Source organism: Panthera tigris, chromosome B4 (assembly GCF_018350195.1).
Source record: "Panthera tigris isolate Pti1 chromosome B4, P.tigris_Pti1_mat1.1, whole genome shotgun sequence".
Lineage (NCBI taxonomy): Eukaryota > Metazoa > Chordata > Mammalia > Carnivora > Felidae > Panthera > Panthera tigris.
Genome location: NC_056666.1, coordinates 262,506 through 280,997, shown reverse-complemented (window position 1 = coordinate 280,997; position 18,492 = coordinate 262,506). Strand labels below are relative to the sequence as shown.

At 43.4% G+C, this 18,492-nt stretch overlaps 1 protein-coding gene across 12 annotated transcripts in view; it reads right to left on the bottom strand.

The window, feature by feature from the left end:
• The window catches only part of ZMYND11 (zinc finger MYND-type containing 11), a 134,221-nt gene that overhangs the window by 7,047 nt on the left and 108,682 nt on the right, over window positions 1–18,492 (bottom strand). For 9 of the 12 annotated variants that reach the window (XM_042990911.1, XM_042990912.1, XM_042990909.1 and 6 more), the window contains 8 exons: window positions 17,387–17,474; window positions 16,583–16,638; window positions 11,737–11,814; window positions 10,776–10,894; window positions 5,619–5,826; window positions 5,203–5,271; window positions 4,137–4,409; window positions 3,642–3,827 (listed from right to left, as the gene is read on the bottom strand). In XM_042990911.1, coding sequence (XP_042846845.1) covers window positions 3,642–3,827; window positions 4,137–4,409; window positions 5,203–5,271; window positions 5,619–5,826; window positions 10,776–10,894; window positions 11,737–11,814; window positions 16,583–16,638; window positions 17,387–17,474 — 1,077 coding nt within the window. The remainder of the gene's footprint in view (window positions 1–3,641; window positions 3,828–4,136; window positions 4,410–5,202; window positions 5,272–5,618; window positions 5,827–10,775; window positions 10,895–11,736; window positions 11,815–16,582; window positions 16,639–17,386; window positions 17,475–18,492) is intronic. The other 3 variants (XM_007097288.3, XM_015544336.2, XM_007097291.3) reach the window with 1 other exon arrangement.

Genomic DNA, 18,492 nt, shown 5'->3' with positions numbered 1-18,492 from the left:
CATCTTATTGGGCAACATCTGGAGACATTTTGATTGTCACAACCTGGGTGGGGAGAACAGGTACTTCTGGTGGACACTGGGGATGCTGAACATCTATGGTACACAGGGCAGCCTGTGTACAAGAAATTCTTGGCCCAAATGTGAACAGAACTGAGGGTGAAAAACTGGTCTACACAAAGGTGAAGAATTCATCTAGTTTGGGCTGTTTGGACTCGGGGAACATAAACACTACAGTTTCAAGCTGAGTTGGCAACAGAAAAGTGAGACCCGAGACACACACAGTGAGGATGAACCAGTACTGGCGAGGAAGAGAAGGATGCACTTGGTGTCGGCACCTGGAGGTGGTCCATACAGACAGAATGACCTATAAAGGTAGATGAGTCCCAGGATGGGACCAGGCGGAGCAGTCTACATTGTGGTACCTAAGAGTCTACCCTCGTTCTTCCTCATTGCATACGCTGTACTTTTTTATCAAAATCAATCTTTTGAGATGTCTCCTGTGATCCTTACTGCAATTTCAGTAAAGTTACTATTAGAAAAGCATGGACAGCATGTTTTAATTTTGGAAACAGCTGAAATGAATCCCATCTGAGTTTAAATCCTGGGCATGTGCTAATTACTCATGTGAGTCTCGACCAGGTGTTTTAACTTCTTTCTTCATTTCCCCACCTTTAAATCGTGTCTTAAGCAGTGCCATCCTTTCTCTCAAGTACCCTGACATTTATTTAGGCGTGCACTCCTTCATTCTTGATCTCTCCCTTTCTTTGTGGGTGTATTCCAAGAGTGTACTATCCGTGCTACATTCTGTTGTTAGTATCTCATCTTAACATCCATTTTCTGGCATCTGAAATACTTTGGCATACCTACATACTTTCTGTCCGGCAACGTTCTATTATTTTGTAATGTGAGATTTAATTGTATTTACCCATCTACCAGACATGACAAGCAGAGTGTTTCTTTAGTCACTCTGTTCATAATCTCATAAGCTCATAAAATTCCTCATTTAAAAAATGGGTATAAATGAAAGCAATCTGGTGTTGATATGAAAACAGATGCACAGCTCAGTGGAGAAACCTGCACTGTCCGCTTGATGAGTTTACAACAAAGGGGTGGAAGAGAACAACAGAAGAAGGCAGTCTCGTCAATGAAAGGCAGAAAACTGGACAGCCACGTGCAGCAGAATGAAACTAGATTCACTTTCGTTGCTCAAACACTGAAGTTAACTCAAAATGGATTAAAGACTTGAATGTAAGACCTGAAGCCATAAACCTCCTAGAAGAAAACAGGCAATAAAGCTCCTTGACATCAGTCTTGGCGATGATTTTTTTGGATCTGACACCAAAAGCACAGGCAACGAAAGTAAAACTAAACAAGTGGACACATCTAACTAAAAAGCTGCCGCACAGCACAGGAAATAATAAAATGAAATGGCAGCCTATGGAATGGGAGAAAATATTTGCAAATCCTGTATCTGACATATGTGGTTCAGGCCCCAAATAAACTACTCCTACAACTCAATGGAAAAAAACCAATCACCTAATTTAAAAAAATTCTAAAGATCTATGCAGGTCCCTGTCTCTCATCATCTGGGAAATGCAAATAAAAACCACGATGAGATGCCACCTCACACCTGTCAGAGTGGCTAAAATTAACTCAGGAATCAATAGGTGTCGGCGAGGATGCAGAGAAAGGGGAACCCTCGTGCACTGCTGGTGGGAATGCAAAGTGTTGCAGGTGCTTTGGAGAACAGTGTGGAGGCTCCTCAACCAATAAAATAACAAAACTACTCTTTGATCCAGCAAATCCCACGTATGGGTATGTGTCCAAAGGAAATGAAATCCAGATACTGAAAAGATACCCATAGCCCCGCATTCACTAAGTGTCCATCCACGAATGGGTGAACAGAGAAGATGCAGTATGTATGTACACACAGCAGAGCACCATTCATCCCTGAGAAAGGAAATACTGCATAGCATTATTTCCGTGTGGACTTAGATAAACAGCAGGTCTAACAGCACAGCTTCTGCTCGTTCACAGCTGGAACACAGTAGAAAAAGCAGTGTCCTCATTCCCTACTCCAGCCTCCTCTCCCATTTTGATCCTTTAGTAAACTTATGGGGGTTCTTCCCATATATCTACTGCCCACTTTCTAGCTTTCTCTAGTCTTTGCATGAAGATAGAATCATGGACGTAGTGTTGGGGCTTCGTGCTGGTCATTATTTTGAGCACACCTTCATTCCCATCTAGTGATATTTATCTCATTCATCTGCTTTTCCTATCAGGTCATCTTTATAGATTCTCCTGAATTGTATGTGAAGTTCCCCTTTTTCTTTATCAGAGTATTTATAATGTTTACTTTTCTGAGGAAACATTTACTGTAATGTAAAGACCTTCTTCAGAAAATGGTGGGATGAGCACTGGGTATTGTATGTAAGAGATGGGACTCTACCCCCCAAACCAAGAACACACTGTATACACTATATGTTAGCCAACTTGACAATAAATTATATTTTAAAAAATGTAGTCTGGATCAAATGAAGAATCACAAAACTTCTTACAGTTACTTATTAAAAAGAACAAGCTAGGGGCGCGTGGGTGGCTCACTCGGCTGAGCATCTGACTTCGGCTCAGGTCATGATCTTAGTGTGTGGGTTCAAACCCATTGGAGCCTGGGGCCTGCTTTGGATTCTGGGTCTCCCGCTCTCTCTGCCCCTCCCCCACTTGCACTCTGTCTCTGAGATACAAATAAACATTAAAAAAAATTTAAAAAACAAGTGATGAGTTTTTGGGAGTAAAACGTTTCCACCACCAGTTAGCTGAGATGGGTGGACACATGCGCCCAGAGCTCCTGTTCTAGGGGAAGACGAGAGTGACAAACAGGACACTGTGAAAGGGGACAATTCGTCAGATTCTAAGTGGAGTTACAGACCAGTGAGCTGTTACGATCAAAAAGTAAACCGATGGGGCGCCTGGGTGGCGCAGTCGGTTGAGCGTCCGACTTCAGCCAGGTCACGATCTCGCGGTCCGTGAGTTCGAGCCCCGCGTCAGGCTCTGGGCTGATGGCTCGGAGCCTGGAGCCTGTTTCCGATTCTGTGTCTCCCTCTCTCTCTCTCTGTCCCTCCCCCGTTCATGCTCTGTCTCTCTCTGTCCCAAAAATAAATAAAAAACGTTGAAAAAAAAAAAAATTAAAAAAAAGTAAACCGACTGAAAAGAGTCTAATGGATAAACGTTGGGCAGCAAAATGTGAACATTTTTAACTTGCTGTTGGGATGCTGACATTTATAGTCTCACGACCAAGAGGTTGGCTACCAGGAGTTACAGGCAGACCGAAGAGCCGGCCAGCCTATCCACATACGTCCCCCGCACAGCGGACATGTCACGTGAACTAGATGTGCTGAATTTGTACTGACACTTCACAATCCCAATTTAACAAAATAACCCTGAGCAATACTCGTCATGTGGCTTCACAGAGGAGAGGACTTTTCAATAAAAATTTTAAAATTAATTAAAGCTGGTGATTTCACATTTGATCTTACTTCAGGTATCAACTTTGCACATTCCACGTATGTCTTCCTGAACGGATTTTCATCACATCTACAGTACACTGGGTGGTACATTTTCAGAAAAACACGGATACTTACCCACTGCTTCTTCTTGGTCTGAGAAATCAGTTGTTTGTGCTGTGCTGCTAGCTTCTTGATTTCTTCTACAAATTCTTCTTTACACTTTTCCTTTACTTGCTTACATTTTCTGTCCATCTCACCCTGCATATTGGCTACAGCTTTATTTACAGCTTGTCGTTTCTCCTCTTCCATTTCGGAACGGAGCTGAAATGACAAGGTCAGCCCGTAATAGTCTGCCCTCAGCTCACACGGCCCATCACCCTGAAGAAACCCTAACACTGCGTCTACTTCGAGGATACCCCTCTTCCCTCCAACCCATCAAGAGCTCCCAACGCCTTCGATGAAGAAACACAAGTTATTACTGTTAACTGAAATGTTATCAAAGGTGTCTTATTATGTTCCTGGCTTTACAAAGGAGCAGCCTGGCGGATGCCCATGTGAAAGCTGCTAATAACCCACCACGGGAAAACTCTCATCACACTCAGGGTCCTCGTTGGGGGGGGGGGGCTTTACCTTTTCCAGAGCTTCTCGTACAACTCTTTCCGTTTCTCGCTTGTGGTCAGACTTCATTCGGTCTTTAAAGTCATTGAAAATCTTAGTGTATTTGTCGTGGCACATGCTTTGACACACTCCATCACCGGTGGTCTGTGTGCTTCGGTGCAGCATTCTTGGTGAAGAGGCACTTAACTTCTTGGTCTGAGTGGACACAGAAACCTTTTCGATTGGCTGAGGCATCGTGGGGATTTCCTGGCTGGAACTCACGGCTTCAGTTTCAGGCTCTGGTTCCTAAAGGATAAGGACAGTGCTCAGATGTGAAACAAAGCCACCAGTCCGCCAGTTCAAGAACAAGCTCTGTTAGGATAAAAACATAGCGATACACATAAATAGCCACGTAATAAACTACGGTTAAGAAACCTGGAATTAAGATGGGAAATTCTGTTACGCAGATTTTACCACAATTAAACCCTCAAAACTTCCATTCAATTAATAGAGACGGTAATTCTAAATAGGATCTTCATTTATAATGTCATTGCATATAATACTATGGTCTTTGCTTTTCAGGTAGCCTAAGCAAAAACATCATTTAAAACTTAAACCATTATCAGTTTAGACTCACTTCTTTGGACTAGATCATTAACAGATACCCTAAAATTCTAAACCACTTCTCACTAAGTATTTGGAATTGTGCTAAGATTAATCCTTGGATTTAGAGCATTAACAGACTATATCATTTTAAAAGGCTGAGCTTAACCCTCGTTTCCTCCAGTTTTTCAATGTTGACCCAATTGATGTAGTGGACAAGTGCTTTGTTTTTAATCATGCTACTAGAAAACCAGCAGAGTTGCAGGAAATGCAGCCAAGTGCCCTCCCATTTAGCCAGACTTGGTCTGAGATAGGAGACTTCTGGTTTGTGTGTGGCTTATTCTACTGATAGAAGACGGGTTCCAACCTGGTTGATGTTATCTGACGGCAGTGCCTTTTCACAAGTGCCGTACGTTGGAGCCAACTGTCTTGACCATAACTTGGGAGATACTTCCTGTCGCAGTGCCACCTGGACACTGCAAGGCGGGCCACTTACTTCCTTTTTGGGTTCCACACTCTGATTACGTCGTCCTTTCTTTGCTCTTGGTTCTTGAGTGACCTTTAGCTGTGGGCATCATAAAAACAACAGCACATTACTCCAGATGCTGTGAAACACTTCTGTGCTGACAACACTGGCCATGGCCCGCAGGGAAGAAGCGAGTAACCAGCCCCCTTTTGCATTTAGCACACCTGCGGCCACGTGGTCACCACCCACGGAACTCCCGCACAGGTGTGGTGGTGGGCACTAATGTGCCTACGGAAGAGAGGCAGGATCAGGTTGCTTATCTGTCTGCCTGAACTGGTTTTGATACCTTTGGCAGAGCCCATTACCCCTTTGTACGAAAGGAAGGAGAACCATCGGAACGTGCACTGGCAGCGCTCACGCTCACCGTGACTGACGGGGACACCCACCTGCTCGTTACTGGTGGAGGAGATGCTGGACTCTGCCTCCTCCTCTCCTCGGTCCTCATTCTTAGACTTCCAGAACCTTCCTTCGCGAAGGAAGCGCTGGTGCAGCTCCAACTCGTCACAGGCCTTCTTCCAGCCCATGCTGCGCTTCACATGCAGCCGGTGGACGTTGACCGTGATGTCCTGGATGTTCTCAGAGGGAATCCAGGCCCTTCAAGTAACAGCAGAGATACAGTTAGAAATTCCCAAAACGGCAGCAGATTCTCCCCACTGCAAAGTAGGCCTTGGGAGATTCTGCAATGGCCGGGGGGGGGGGGGGGGGGGGGGGGGCGGGGGAGGGGAGACCCACATGGAGGAGGAAGGAGGGGACAGGTTCTCGGAACAGGGCCGACTCTCAAATACCTCAAAACCCCTCAGCACCGTCACGGCCTTCTTCAGCCCAGTTAGCCTGTTCCTAAGTCCTTTTTCCAGCGTCTCCGCCCATTGCCACTCCGTTACTCAAGACTCGCTCTGTGCAGACCACAACTACAGGTACGTGTGTTTGCAGATACGTGTGCACAAGATGAGGGCAAACGCTGCCTCCCCATGTTACGTTTCATCACATTCAGACTCGCAGCATCTACTGTTCAGCAGCCAGGTGCTCAGGTAGGAGCGTAAGGTTCTCTGCATTAAGTGTGTTACTGACCCAAAAGTACTGGATGTAAACCTCGATCTAGTTCTCGAGAAAGTTTCCCTGGGCACCAGTCACCCAACTGGACTCCACCGTGTGCCAGCAGAAGGCACTGCAGCTCCTCCAATAATGCACGGGGCCGCTACCATGTTCCGGCCTCACTGGACCGCTGGGGGAGACGCTGCCCAGATGCGCTGGGTAAGAGCTATGAATTAGGGGCCGGAGTCCCGGGTGCAAGCATCCTAGTTCTAGGATGGCACCTGCACCCACACAGCCTCTGCCATGAAGGCTCTTTGGGTTTGTCACAGCTGTGAAGGGACAGGGTGCTCCTGAGAGGAAGACAGCTGCGGCCGGGCCCGAAGGACAAGGACGATGTATACCAGGCCCCGTAAGAGGAGCCACTGGCAGAGGGAGTGTCCCAAACAAGGCCAAAAACAGCAAGGTGCACGAGCCACAGTTAGGGAGACGCTCTCTGGAGCAGCCAGGACAAGTGAGGAACAGCACACAAGCACGGAGAGACTGATTCTTGTCTGTCTCCTGTTTAAATGTGTGCTGGGTCAGCTCCCCCTGCCCCCCACCCCGGCCAGCAGGGACGGAGTGTCACCAACACCGGCCTCATGACTATTCCAAAGGGTCGAGGGAAGCACGGTGCACACACACAAACCACAAGTGCAGACTTGGAACTCGCTTGTGCACGTGAGGCCACAGGCTTTCCAGATTAAATACGCTGACAGCTGGAGCCGTGACCTGCCACGTAAGGATCTGTAAATATTACGTCCACAGTGTCTCATCTGACATCAGTGCTTCATTAGGCCCCCTACCAAAGTAAAGTACACTTTTGAAAAACTGTTTTTGAGACACATTTCTGTCACTAACAGTGCTGACTACCTGGAACTAATTTGTGACCTGTTGGTATTTTTTTTTCTCCTTAAATAATCTGTTTATCCCTTGGATACAAGAAAACTGATTCAGGCTGCTCTTAACATGAGACGTGATTAAGTGTCAGTGTGGTTCACACACACGTTCCCTTTCTCCTATGATCCCCTCCATGACTGCAGGGGATCAGATGCCACTTTTAAAGAGGTTCTCTGGTTATCTCTGGCAATCCGATCTACAAAGACACCCTACGATTCAGGGTAAGTCCAATAAAAAGAGGCAGAATCTAATTTGGCTCTGTCTGCACATCTGTCAATCCTGAAGGCTCTGAACACACGCGGAATCAAATGGCTCGGTAACCTGATGGCAAATGAGCTCAGAATGGTGTGCTTCCTTCCTGCCTGCGGCTCCCTGCCGGCTCCCTGCCGGCTCCCGGGGCCCCTGGCCACCTGCAGCAGAGATTCAGCCTTGTTGACACAGACCGCCCTGCTACTTTTTCCTCTGGCAGGCCAACCGTGCAAATCCTAGCAAAACCCCGCTTCCAGTGAGTGGGGTCACAGCCACCTTTCTTCCTGGTCACAGTTTGCATAAGCCCTGGGGAGGGGCAGCACACTCTGTGCCGAGCACACAGTGGGGACTAGTGTAAGACCATTGATTTATATACATTTTCCTTCTCCTGCCTATGTACGAAGATAGGATGAACTGGCAAAAGAACACTTATTGGTAGTGATGCTGCCTAACAGTATGAATGCACTCAACACCACCAAGATGTGCACCTAAAAACAGTTATGACGCTAAAAACAGTATTAGTGAAAACTTGCTGCTAGGCCTTTATTAGCCATCTCCTCTTGGTTGGTAACATATTGCTTAATTAAAACTCATTATTATAACTGTATAAAGATTGCTTTTAATAAATCAAATATGCCAGTAAGATACAGTGTAACTTATAAGGTATGTCCTCATCACTCATTTAGTTCAAGTATTTTATTAGGCACACTGTAACCAGAGAAGGAAAAGAAAAGATTCTGAATTTATAGTAAAACTGTAGGCCTGTTAAAGTTGACTCTTGAACAACACTGGCTTGAACTGCACGGGTCCACTCATACACAGACTGTTTTGACATAGGACAGGGCTGTAAATGTATTTTCTCCTCCTTTACTGTAAGAATACAGCATATAATACATGTAACATACAAAGCAGGAGTTAACTTTACATTATCAGAAAGGCTATAGTTAAGCTTTTGGGGGAGTCAAAAGTCATAGGTGAGTTAGGACTGGGGGGGGGGGAGCTGGCACCCCCATCCTCTTGTTGTTCAAGGGTCAGCTGTATTTTCTAAACTAAAGTCCTCAGAGAGCCATCTGTCCAGAATTTTTTAGATTTTTTAGATTCCAGGAAGTAATAAGTTTGGAAGAAAAAAAAAACTCTCTGGAAATGGAATTTTATGTTGTAATTTTCTCTTCAGATCACAAACATGCCAAGGACCCAAGGAGATTACCTCAAATATTATTTTAAAATACTATCTGCATTGTATAATGAATGACATAAGACAAATTAACTCACATTATCAAAATACCACTTATGGTTGTAGATACTATAAAGCTGTTGGAAAATGGATGAAAAATTTTTAATCTGCTAAAAAGTTGCGATTCTCAGTTCTAACCTAGTAGTGTGTTTTTTTTAAAGTAACTGAATTCTTGGTTTCTCTAGGTTAACTAATGAAACTTCTTCCCTGTTTGGATATTTGTACTATAAGCTGACTTTTATTAAGTATTTGCTGCACACCAGGCACCATGCTTAGATCGGAACGTACCAACATTTCTTTAACCCTTACAGAGAAACTCTTCCAGGAGGGGCTACGGAAGCCCTCATTTTACAAGTGAGGAAACAAGGCTGAGAGAGACTGAACACCGTGTCTGAGACCAGAGCAGGACAAGCAGATGCCAGAGCACGAGCCACGGTGGAGCCCACCGGCCTTCTCCACTGCTACGGAGGCCGCCCTCCGTACCCGTCCAGTCCTCCCCACCCCTCCATCCCTGTTCTGATGGGGAGCGGTAACAAACCCAATACAATGTGCTGCTGCTTCATAATCCATACAGTCAAAGCATTCATTCTGTAGTCAATGGTGGGATTACCCATGTCTCCTGCCTTGACAGCATCAGCTAGGGATGCATCTATCTCTGAAGGAACGGAACTACGTTTTTGGAAACTTAGACTATCCGCAGGTTTCTTGCCACTAAACTTCTATTTAAATTAAATGAAGACTAAAAATTCACTATGGAGAGGAATAAAGTCTCTTGTTCCATAGTTTCTCACAGTGATGACAGTTACATAAGACCCTCACAACGTCAGGCACAACAGACATTTAAATACTTGGAAAGGCCTTTAGATCATGTAGCTGACTTGCTATTTTTCCCCTTTACTTTTAGTATCTGTGAACTTTCATCAGTGTCCAGTCATGGCTATTAGTGACAATGTTACTCAGAACAATACTTTAAGGCTTTGATATCACAATGAAAGAGGCAGCTATAATTTCATAGTATAGTTCACATTCTTTGTATGAAATACGTAACTATGCAAAAATAAGTTTACAGGGGCGCCTGGGTGGCTCAGTCGGTTGAGCGTCCGACTTCAGCTCAGGTCATGATCTCATGGTTCGTGAGTTCGAGCCCCCCATCGGGCTCTGTGTCGACAGCTCAGAGCCTGGAGCCTGCTTTGGATTCTGTGTCTCCCTCTCTCTCTCTGCCCCTGCCCCGCTCATGCTCTGCCTCTGCCTCAAAAATAAATAAAAACATTAAAAAAAATTTTTTTAATAAAAAAATAAATTTACAGTAATAGAAACTTTTTACTGTTGGGATACAGATACTGTATCATGAAAATGTAAAGTTTTAAGCTGGGCTGTACACATCTCCCTAGCAACAGGAACTTCAAAATATAGGCTGGATACCATGTCTGGCAGTTCCCTTCATGTAATTCTTATGCACATCTTTAGATCACAAGATCGACATGGTCTCCTGCTCCCACGTCGATTATTTTTGTCTGTGGCTTTTAACAGAGCTTTGAAAAGGTGCCTGAAATGGCATCCTGTCTTCACAAACCACGAAGTGGCCACATTCTTAGAGCCCTTCCACACCCGCCTCACCACGCAATCCCAGCACGAGCCTGTGCTGCATCACACCATGTCGGGAGCCCAAACTACGAGCACCATTTCCAAAAATCGTCGTCAGCTGCCTCGTCAGGCTACATGCTGATCTGCCATATATTAACTAACTGGAACTAAATAAAAACTTTAAAAGCCAAAACAAAACAAAAGGCAGAAATGGCAAAGTATTAGTAATTTCCTATTCTGGGTACTAGATTTCCTGGTTTTTATTAATTTTTTCCCCTGCACTTATCTACTGAACTCTCAAGAAAAAAGGAAAAGATAATTAACCAAATAGAGCAATGGATAATACATGCAAAAACAACAACGACAACAACAAAACACCAAGGTGATGTGATTTGTTTCTCCAAACTGAACTACAGACTGTTTCTGCCCTCCCAATACCAAGGACCATCTGATGGATGCCCCAGGGTCACTCAGAGGTCAGCCCTGGTGGGCGCAGGACTGCGCTTACCTCTGGTGGTGGTGACCGAAGAAGCGAACATCAACCTGGTTGTCCTCCTTCTGTAGGACCTTGGCTGGCCAGAAACCAAAACCTTTCATTTTGGCCCAAACCAGTTCATGATTAGGTATCTGGAAATAAAATGTTTTATGTAACCATGTTATTTTCAAAGTATTAAATGCACACATGTCATTAGTACTGAACTTAGGAAGTATAGTGCAGTATTTTGAAAACACTTCTTTTTTTTAACTCCTAAACCCATAGAGCTTTTTTTTTTCTCGGATTGATTCTGCCTTCAAGTAAAGCACCAAAAACTTACAGTCTGCATAAGAGCAGAGATATGGACCCTCATCTCTCAGAAAACACAGCCTGCAGCACTTAGGGACGAGCCAGTCTCCAAGGCGAGACCCCCGTGAGTAACAGCGGCAAACGCAACACCCTCACTGCATTGTAAGGTGCACTCCAGCACCTGGGAGCCGGTGAGAGATGTGAAAGTCTGAGGTCTCGCTCCAGGCTTAGGGAATCACAGAGACCCCAGAGCACCTGAGGAGCACAGGGGCGTCCTCCACAGGCAGCCTCGCACGCCCAGGGCTGGGCGCAGCCCCGACCACAGGCACAGACCAGTCGGGACCTTCCTGAAATCCTGTCATTCCAGGGGACCACACATAGCCACAAGCATACAGGAAGCCTTATCTTTCTTGTGAAAAAACGGGAAGAGTGGAAGTTCACTATATTATCTATTAAGGGTTTATTCTGAAGTTCCTCATTTTAAAGTCAAAAACGGGTAATGATGCCAAGTTATCTCCCCTGTGTTTCAGGTTTTATGCTCACTAAGCCCATGTATACACTATGATACAAAGAAAAATACCTAGGAAGGATTATAATCCTTAAATAAATTGGAAATAACCTTGCTTAGAATAGTACATCACACACTTAAGAGGTAAAAAACAGAAAATCACAAAATTTCACATACACAAGGGTAGCAGAACCAATTGTCAGGACGAGCATTTGACAAATAGAAGCAATTCTTGCAAAGCTGTAGTTCATCCAGCTAAAAAAGAAAAGCAACTATTTTAGCCTACACAAAACATGAGCATCAAACTGTATAAAACAGATCCATGTAAATTAGCATCCTCTCTCATGTGCACAGATAGTCCTGAATTTTCCTCCTTAAGATTACATTTTTCATTTCTCAATGAATACTAGGAGAGCCTGCCACGTTCCTGTTCAGACCGTCTCCATGGTCCCAGGCGGGCCTGGAGCAGAAGACAGTTCCTCAGGAGGTCTGGCCTCCACTCCCAGCCTGGCTCCCGCCCTCCTTCTGGTTCATATGCACATTAAATGCTAGTTCAGCAGACAGATCTTTCTGGTCTACCCATCTTAAGTACCATTACCAATAAAAGCAGTCCTTACATTCCCTCATTCTGTTTTAGTCCTTGTTTTCTTTCATAACATTCTTTCACGTCTTGTGAAGAAACATATTCTGTCCGTTTCTTTTTTGAGCCTCTTTCTTCAGAATGTATATTCTGAAGAATATAGCCCCATGAGCAAAAAGCAGTACTTCAATCACCACTTTATCTCTCCTAACACCCTGCACAGCACATAGTAGACACTCAATAAATATTTGTGGAATGAATGAAAAAACAAAGGTCAAATTTTATCAGGAAACAAGACTTTTTATATAAATTTTCAGGTGAGTGTTTCAAATAAAAAAGACTATACACACAAATAAAACCTCTAATATGCTAATATGTATTTTACTTATTGTATAAATAGGAACTTTTTTGTTTTTGTGGGGTGTTTTGCTGTGAAGTCTATATAGGATCTTTCATTCAAAGAGGGTAACATTGGGGTGCCCGGGTGGCTCCGTCGGTTAAGCGCCGACTTCAGCTCAGGTCATGATCTCGCGGTTTGTGACTTTGAGCCCCGCGTCAGGCTCTGTGCTGACAGCTGGGAGCCTGGAGTCTGCTTTGGATTCTGTTGTCTCCCTCTCTCTGCACCTCCCCGACTGGCACTCTCTCTCTTCCCAAAATAAACAAACATTAAAAAAAAAAGATTTTAAAAGAAAACAATTGTAACAAAGAGGGTAACATTTCTGCACTGCAAAGGAACAATCAACAAAATAAAAAGGCAACCTACCGAATGGGAGAATATATTTGCAAAAGACATATACAATAAGGGATTAATATCCAAAGTATATTTAAAAAAAATTTCACAACTCAAAACCAAAAAGAAAAAAATCCAATTAAAATATGGGCAGAGGAACTAAATAAATGTTTTTCCAAAGAAAACACCCAGATGGCCAACACACACAAGAAAAGACGCTCAACATCACTCATCATCAGAGAAATACAAATCAAAACCACAATGAGATATCACATCACACCTGTCAGAATGGCAAAATTAACACAAGAAAAAAAGGGTGTACGTGAGGATGCAGAGAAAGGGGAACCCTCTTGCACTGTTGATGGGAATGCAAACTTGTGCAGCCACTCTGGAGAACAGTGTGGAGGTTCCTCAAAAAATTAAAAATAGAACTAGTCAACAATTCTAGGCAATTGCACTACTGGGTATTTACCCAAAGAATACAAAAACACTAATTCAAAGGGATATGTGCACCCCAATGTTTACAGCAGCATTATTTGCAATAACCAAGATATGGAAGCAGCCCAAGGGTTCATCAATATATGAATGGATTATACTATTCTTTATGAGGCCAGCACTGTATCAAAACCAGATAAGGACAATAAAAAGAAGAGAACTATAGGCCAATATCCCTAATGAGCATGGATATAAAAATAACAAACCACCACCACCACATCCAACAAAACATTTAAAAAAATCATTCATGGGGCACCTGGATGGCTCAGTCGGTTAAGCGTCCAACTTCAGTGCAGGTCATGATCTTGTGGTTCGTGAGTTCAAGCCCCACGTCGGGCTCTGTGCTGACAGCTCAGAGCTTGGATCCTGCTTCAGATTCTATGTCTCCCTCTCTCTCTGTTTCTCCCCCCAACTCACACTCTGTCTCGCTCTCTCTCAAAAATAAATAAAGAATTAAAAAAATCATTCACCACAATCAGTGGGATTTATTCTGGGGATGCAAAGGTGATTACATTCATAAATCAATCAATATGATACACCACACTAATAGAGAAATGACAAAAATCAAATAATCATTTCAACAGATTCAGAAAAAGCATGTGACAAAGTACAACATCCATTCATTATAAAAACCCTCAACAAAGCAGGTGTAGTGGGAACATGGTCATGAAGACCACATGTGAACAACCTACAGCTAACATCATCCTCAATGGAGAAAAACTGAGAGCTTTTCTGCTGAGATCAGGAACAAGACAGAGATGTCCACTCTCAACACTTTTATTCAACACAGTACTGGAAGTCCCAGCCACAGCAGTCAGGCAACAAAAAGAAATAAAAGGCATACAAAGGCATACAAATGGGCAAGGAAGAAGTCAAACTTTCACTATTCGTAGACAACGTGATATTCTAAGTAGAAAACCTGAAAGACTCCACCAAAAAACTACTAGAACTGATAAATTGAGTAAAGCTGCAGGATACAACATAAAGGTATAGAAACCTGTTGCATTTATATACACCAATAACGAAGCATCAGAGAACAATTGAGGAATTGGTCCAATTTACAATTCCACCAATAAGACACCTAGGAACAAAGCCAACCAAACAGGTGAAACACCTATACTCTGAAAATTATCGAACACTGATGAAAGAAACAGAAGATGGCAAAAATGGAGACATTCCATGCTCATGGATTAGAAGACCAAATCTACTGTTAAAATGTTGATACTACCCAAAGCAATCTACACGTTTAAAGCAGTCCCTATCAAAATACCATTTGACATTTTGACAGCTAGAAAAACCAATTCTGAAATTTGTACAGAACCACAAAAGACCCTGAATAGCTAAAGGAACCTTGGAAAAGAAAAGCAAAACTGGAGGCATCACAATTCCGGACTTCAAGCTGTATTACAAAGCGGTAATCATCAAGGCAGTATGGCACAAAAACAGACCCCACAGATCAATGGAACAGAATAGAAAGCCCAGAAATGAATCCACAACTATATGGACAACAGGTTTTCGACAAAGCAGGAAAGAATATCCAATGGAAAAAAAAACAGTCTCTTCAACAAGTGGTGATGGGAAAACTGGAAAGCCACATGTGGAAGAACGAAATGGGACCGCTTTCTTACACCACACACAAAAATAAATTCAAAATGCATTAAGGACCTAAATGTGACACAGGAAACCATCAAAATCCTAAAGTAAGACACAGGCAGTAACCTCTTTGACAATGATTGGAGGGACTTATGAGACGTGTCCCTGGAGGCAAAGGGAACAAAAGCAAACATGAACTATTGAGACCCCACCAAGATAAAAAGCACAGCGAAGGAAACAATCAACAAAACTAAAAGGCAATTTACAGAATAAGAGATTATTTGCAAACGACGTATCAGATAAAGGGTTAGTATACAAAATCTATAAAGAAATCATAATACTTCACACCCAGAAAACAAAAAATCCAGTTAAGAAATGGGCAGAAGACATGAATAGACACTTTTCCAAAGAAGACATCCAGATGGCCAAGAGACACATGAAAAGATAGTTCAACATCACTCATCATCTGCAACATATAAATCAAAACCACAAGGAGATACCACCTCACACCTGTCAGAATGGTTAAAACTAACAACACAGAAACAACAGGTGTTGGCGAGGACGTGGAGAAAAAGGAACATTCATGCACTGTTGATGGGAACGCGAACTGGTACAGTCACTCTGGACAACAGTATGGAGGTTCCTCAAAACCTTAAAAGTAGAACTACGCTGCAATCCAGTAATTGCACACTAGGTATTTATTCAAATGATAGAAAAATACAGATTTCAAGGGCACATGCACCCCGATGTTTACAGGCAGCACTATCAACAACAGCCAAACTATGAAGACAGTCCAAACGTCCATCAGTAGAGGAATGGATTAGGAAAGAGTGGTACACACACTTACACACTAGAATATTATTCAGCCATAAAAAGAGAATGAAATATTGTCGTTTGCAACAATGTGGATGGAGTTAAGAATATTATGCCAATTGAAATAAGTCAGAGAAAGACAAATACCATGTTAGCTCACTCATATGTGGAATCTAAAAAACCAAACAATAAAAAAAATAAAAACAACTCCTAAACACAGAACAAACTGGTGGTTGCCAGAGGGGAGGGGACAGGGGTGGATGGGTGAAGGGGATTATCGAGTACAAACTTCCAATTACAAAGTTAGTAAGTCACAGAGCGGGGGGTGGGGGGGGGGGCGGGAAGTGCAATTGGTCACGTTGTAATAACGCTGTGAGGTGACGGACGGGACCACACTTGGGGGAGTTCAGTGACGTATGGAAGTGTCAGAACACTACCCTGTATAACTGAAACTAATATCACACTGTATGTTAATTATGCTTTAATTTGGCAATGAAAAGGAGGGCAACATTTATTGAGTGTCTGCCCAGTGCAAGACATTTGCCTGCAGTATGTAACCAACATCCCTGAGAGCAGTTACAGAAAAGGAAACATACTTTATTTGTACAAGTTACTTAACCACTAAATCTAACTCCTAGGATTTCTCTGAGAAAATTCCCTCCTTGATTTGCATTATTTCCCATGTATTTCAAACATGGAAATAAAATTATATTTAAAGGAAATGGCAAAACTGAAACATATGTAAGAGTAGAATTCTAAACTAAGTTAGTCTGGAAAACAGCAAGAGTTTAATTATTGGGAGTAAGCAGTACCTCGTGACAGGTGTCTTTATACAGCATCCGTGCTATGTCAGCCTGCTCGCTGTCTGCTGTAATGAAAGGCAGACAGTATCTATTACCACAAATCCAGGAACACAAAACTATCAAAAGTAGTACAACCATTTGCATTTTCTTTCAGTGTGACTAAAGTGGACATATACCATTTAAAATGAAAATGTCTATTTTAAATGAAGTTCAGGGGCACCTGGGGGGCTCAGTCAGTTAAGCATCTGACTCTTGATTTCTGCTCAGGTCATGATCTCACGGTTCATGAGATCGAGCCCCACGTCGGGCTCTGTGTTGGCAGCATGGGGCCTGCTTGGGACTCTCTCTCCCTCTGCCCCTCTCCCCTGCTCTCTCGCTCTCTCAAAATAAATAAATAAACATTTTTTAAAAATAACATAGAGTTCAGGCAGCCAAACAACATTTCTATAGACAGCTGTAATGTTATATTCAACAGACTACGGATCCTCTACATACAGAGTGCCCGCTTTCTTTTCCTTCAAATGATGGGACATTAATGGAAAAGGACCAGAATTGCTTATAAAAAGCCTCTCAACTAAGCTTATATATAAAACTATAAAGAATAAAAATATTTTCAGCATTTAGTACTAGAATTCTTGGCCAGTCAATTTTATAAACTATAACCACATTACCAAAGTTGAAACCCTGACATTATTACTTACAAATCATTAAAGTATCAATTTTTTGAATGTAATGTTTTATAAAAGGTATTTCCCAACACGAAGGTTAAGTGGTATAGAGAAGCATGCACAGAAAAGAAAAAAACCCTTCAACCTCCGTAGAAAATCACTGTGTTGTGGAGAAGCAGCTGAGCATCAGCTTTGAACTCTTCATAACTGCGGTATTTCCCTTCGTTCACTTTCTGCAGAGGGCGAGAAACAAAATAGCAAAGCGTTAATAGCTAGAATGTTTGTCTGCCTTATGCTAACGGGTTATTAGCGCAAGGGGCACGGCAGAACATTCCAGAATGTCGCTATGTCCACTCCCGTGTCCCACGGAATGGATGGGACACGTGTGAGGACACCGATAAGCCCACCTGCGGCTGGAGTGCGGAGAGCAGAGCGCTGGACCGCGGGCAGCCCCCACCCTCCTCTGCACTAACTCAGCAGCTGAGCTCCGCCAAAAGCCGGGGCCTCTCACTGCTGCTGGGCTGGGCGGAGGACGAAGGCTGTGGTCAGTGCAGATGGTAACTACACACCTACCATTTTTCTAGCACAGTCTTACAGAGACTGAAAGCAACAACCATTGGCCTACGTGACGCTTTCCCACAAAGTCCGAGTTGTTCCTCTACACACCAGGTCAAGGCAAGGCTTTCTGCTGTGCTAGACACGTATACGTGACAGATTATGGAGGGAATCTGAGGGTTTTTTGCAGGCAGGCAAAGTTTTTGGAAGAAGGGTATGACGAGTTATTTAGAAGTAGCAAGCAGGCATTTTCTTATCCTGGTAGCGCTTTAGGAAATCAGCTTGGAAAGAACTTAGAATACTAAGGCCTCTAAATAGCAACTAAGATCCTGTCTTTCTGCTGAAATCCTCCAAGGCCCACCTCAGTGGTGCTTTCTTCAAGAAGCCTTGCGAGATATCCCCTGCTGGAGGAACCTGCCTCCCTTCTGGCATCAAGGGTCACAGGCTTAGTTACAGATACTGAGTCCCACTGTGAATTTCTGACCGTCCCGGGCTCAGTCCTCTCAGGCACTGGCAACGTCTAGAGCTCCCCTGGTGACCTGATCTACACCCAGGTGGAGAAACTGAACCCAGGTTTCCCAAAGCATCTTTGTGATTTTTGAGATTTGCACGATCACGGCCTGTATTCTGGTTTGAACTGTAAGCTCCTGATGGGATAAAAATCATGCTTTCCTCTGTATTTTCCTTACAGTACTT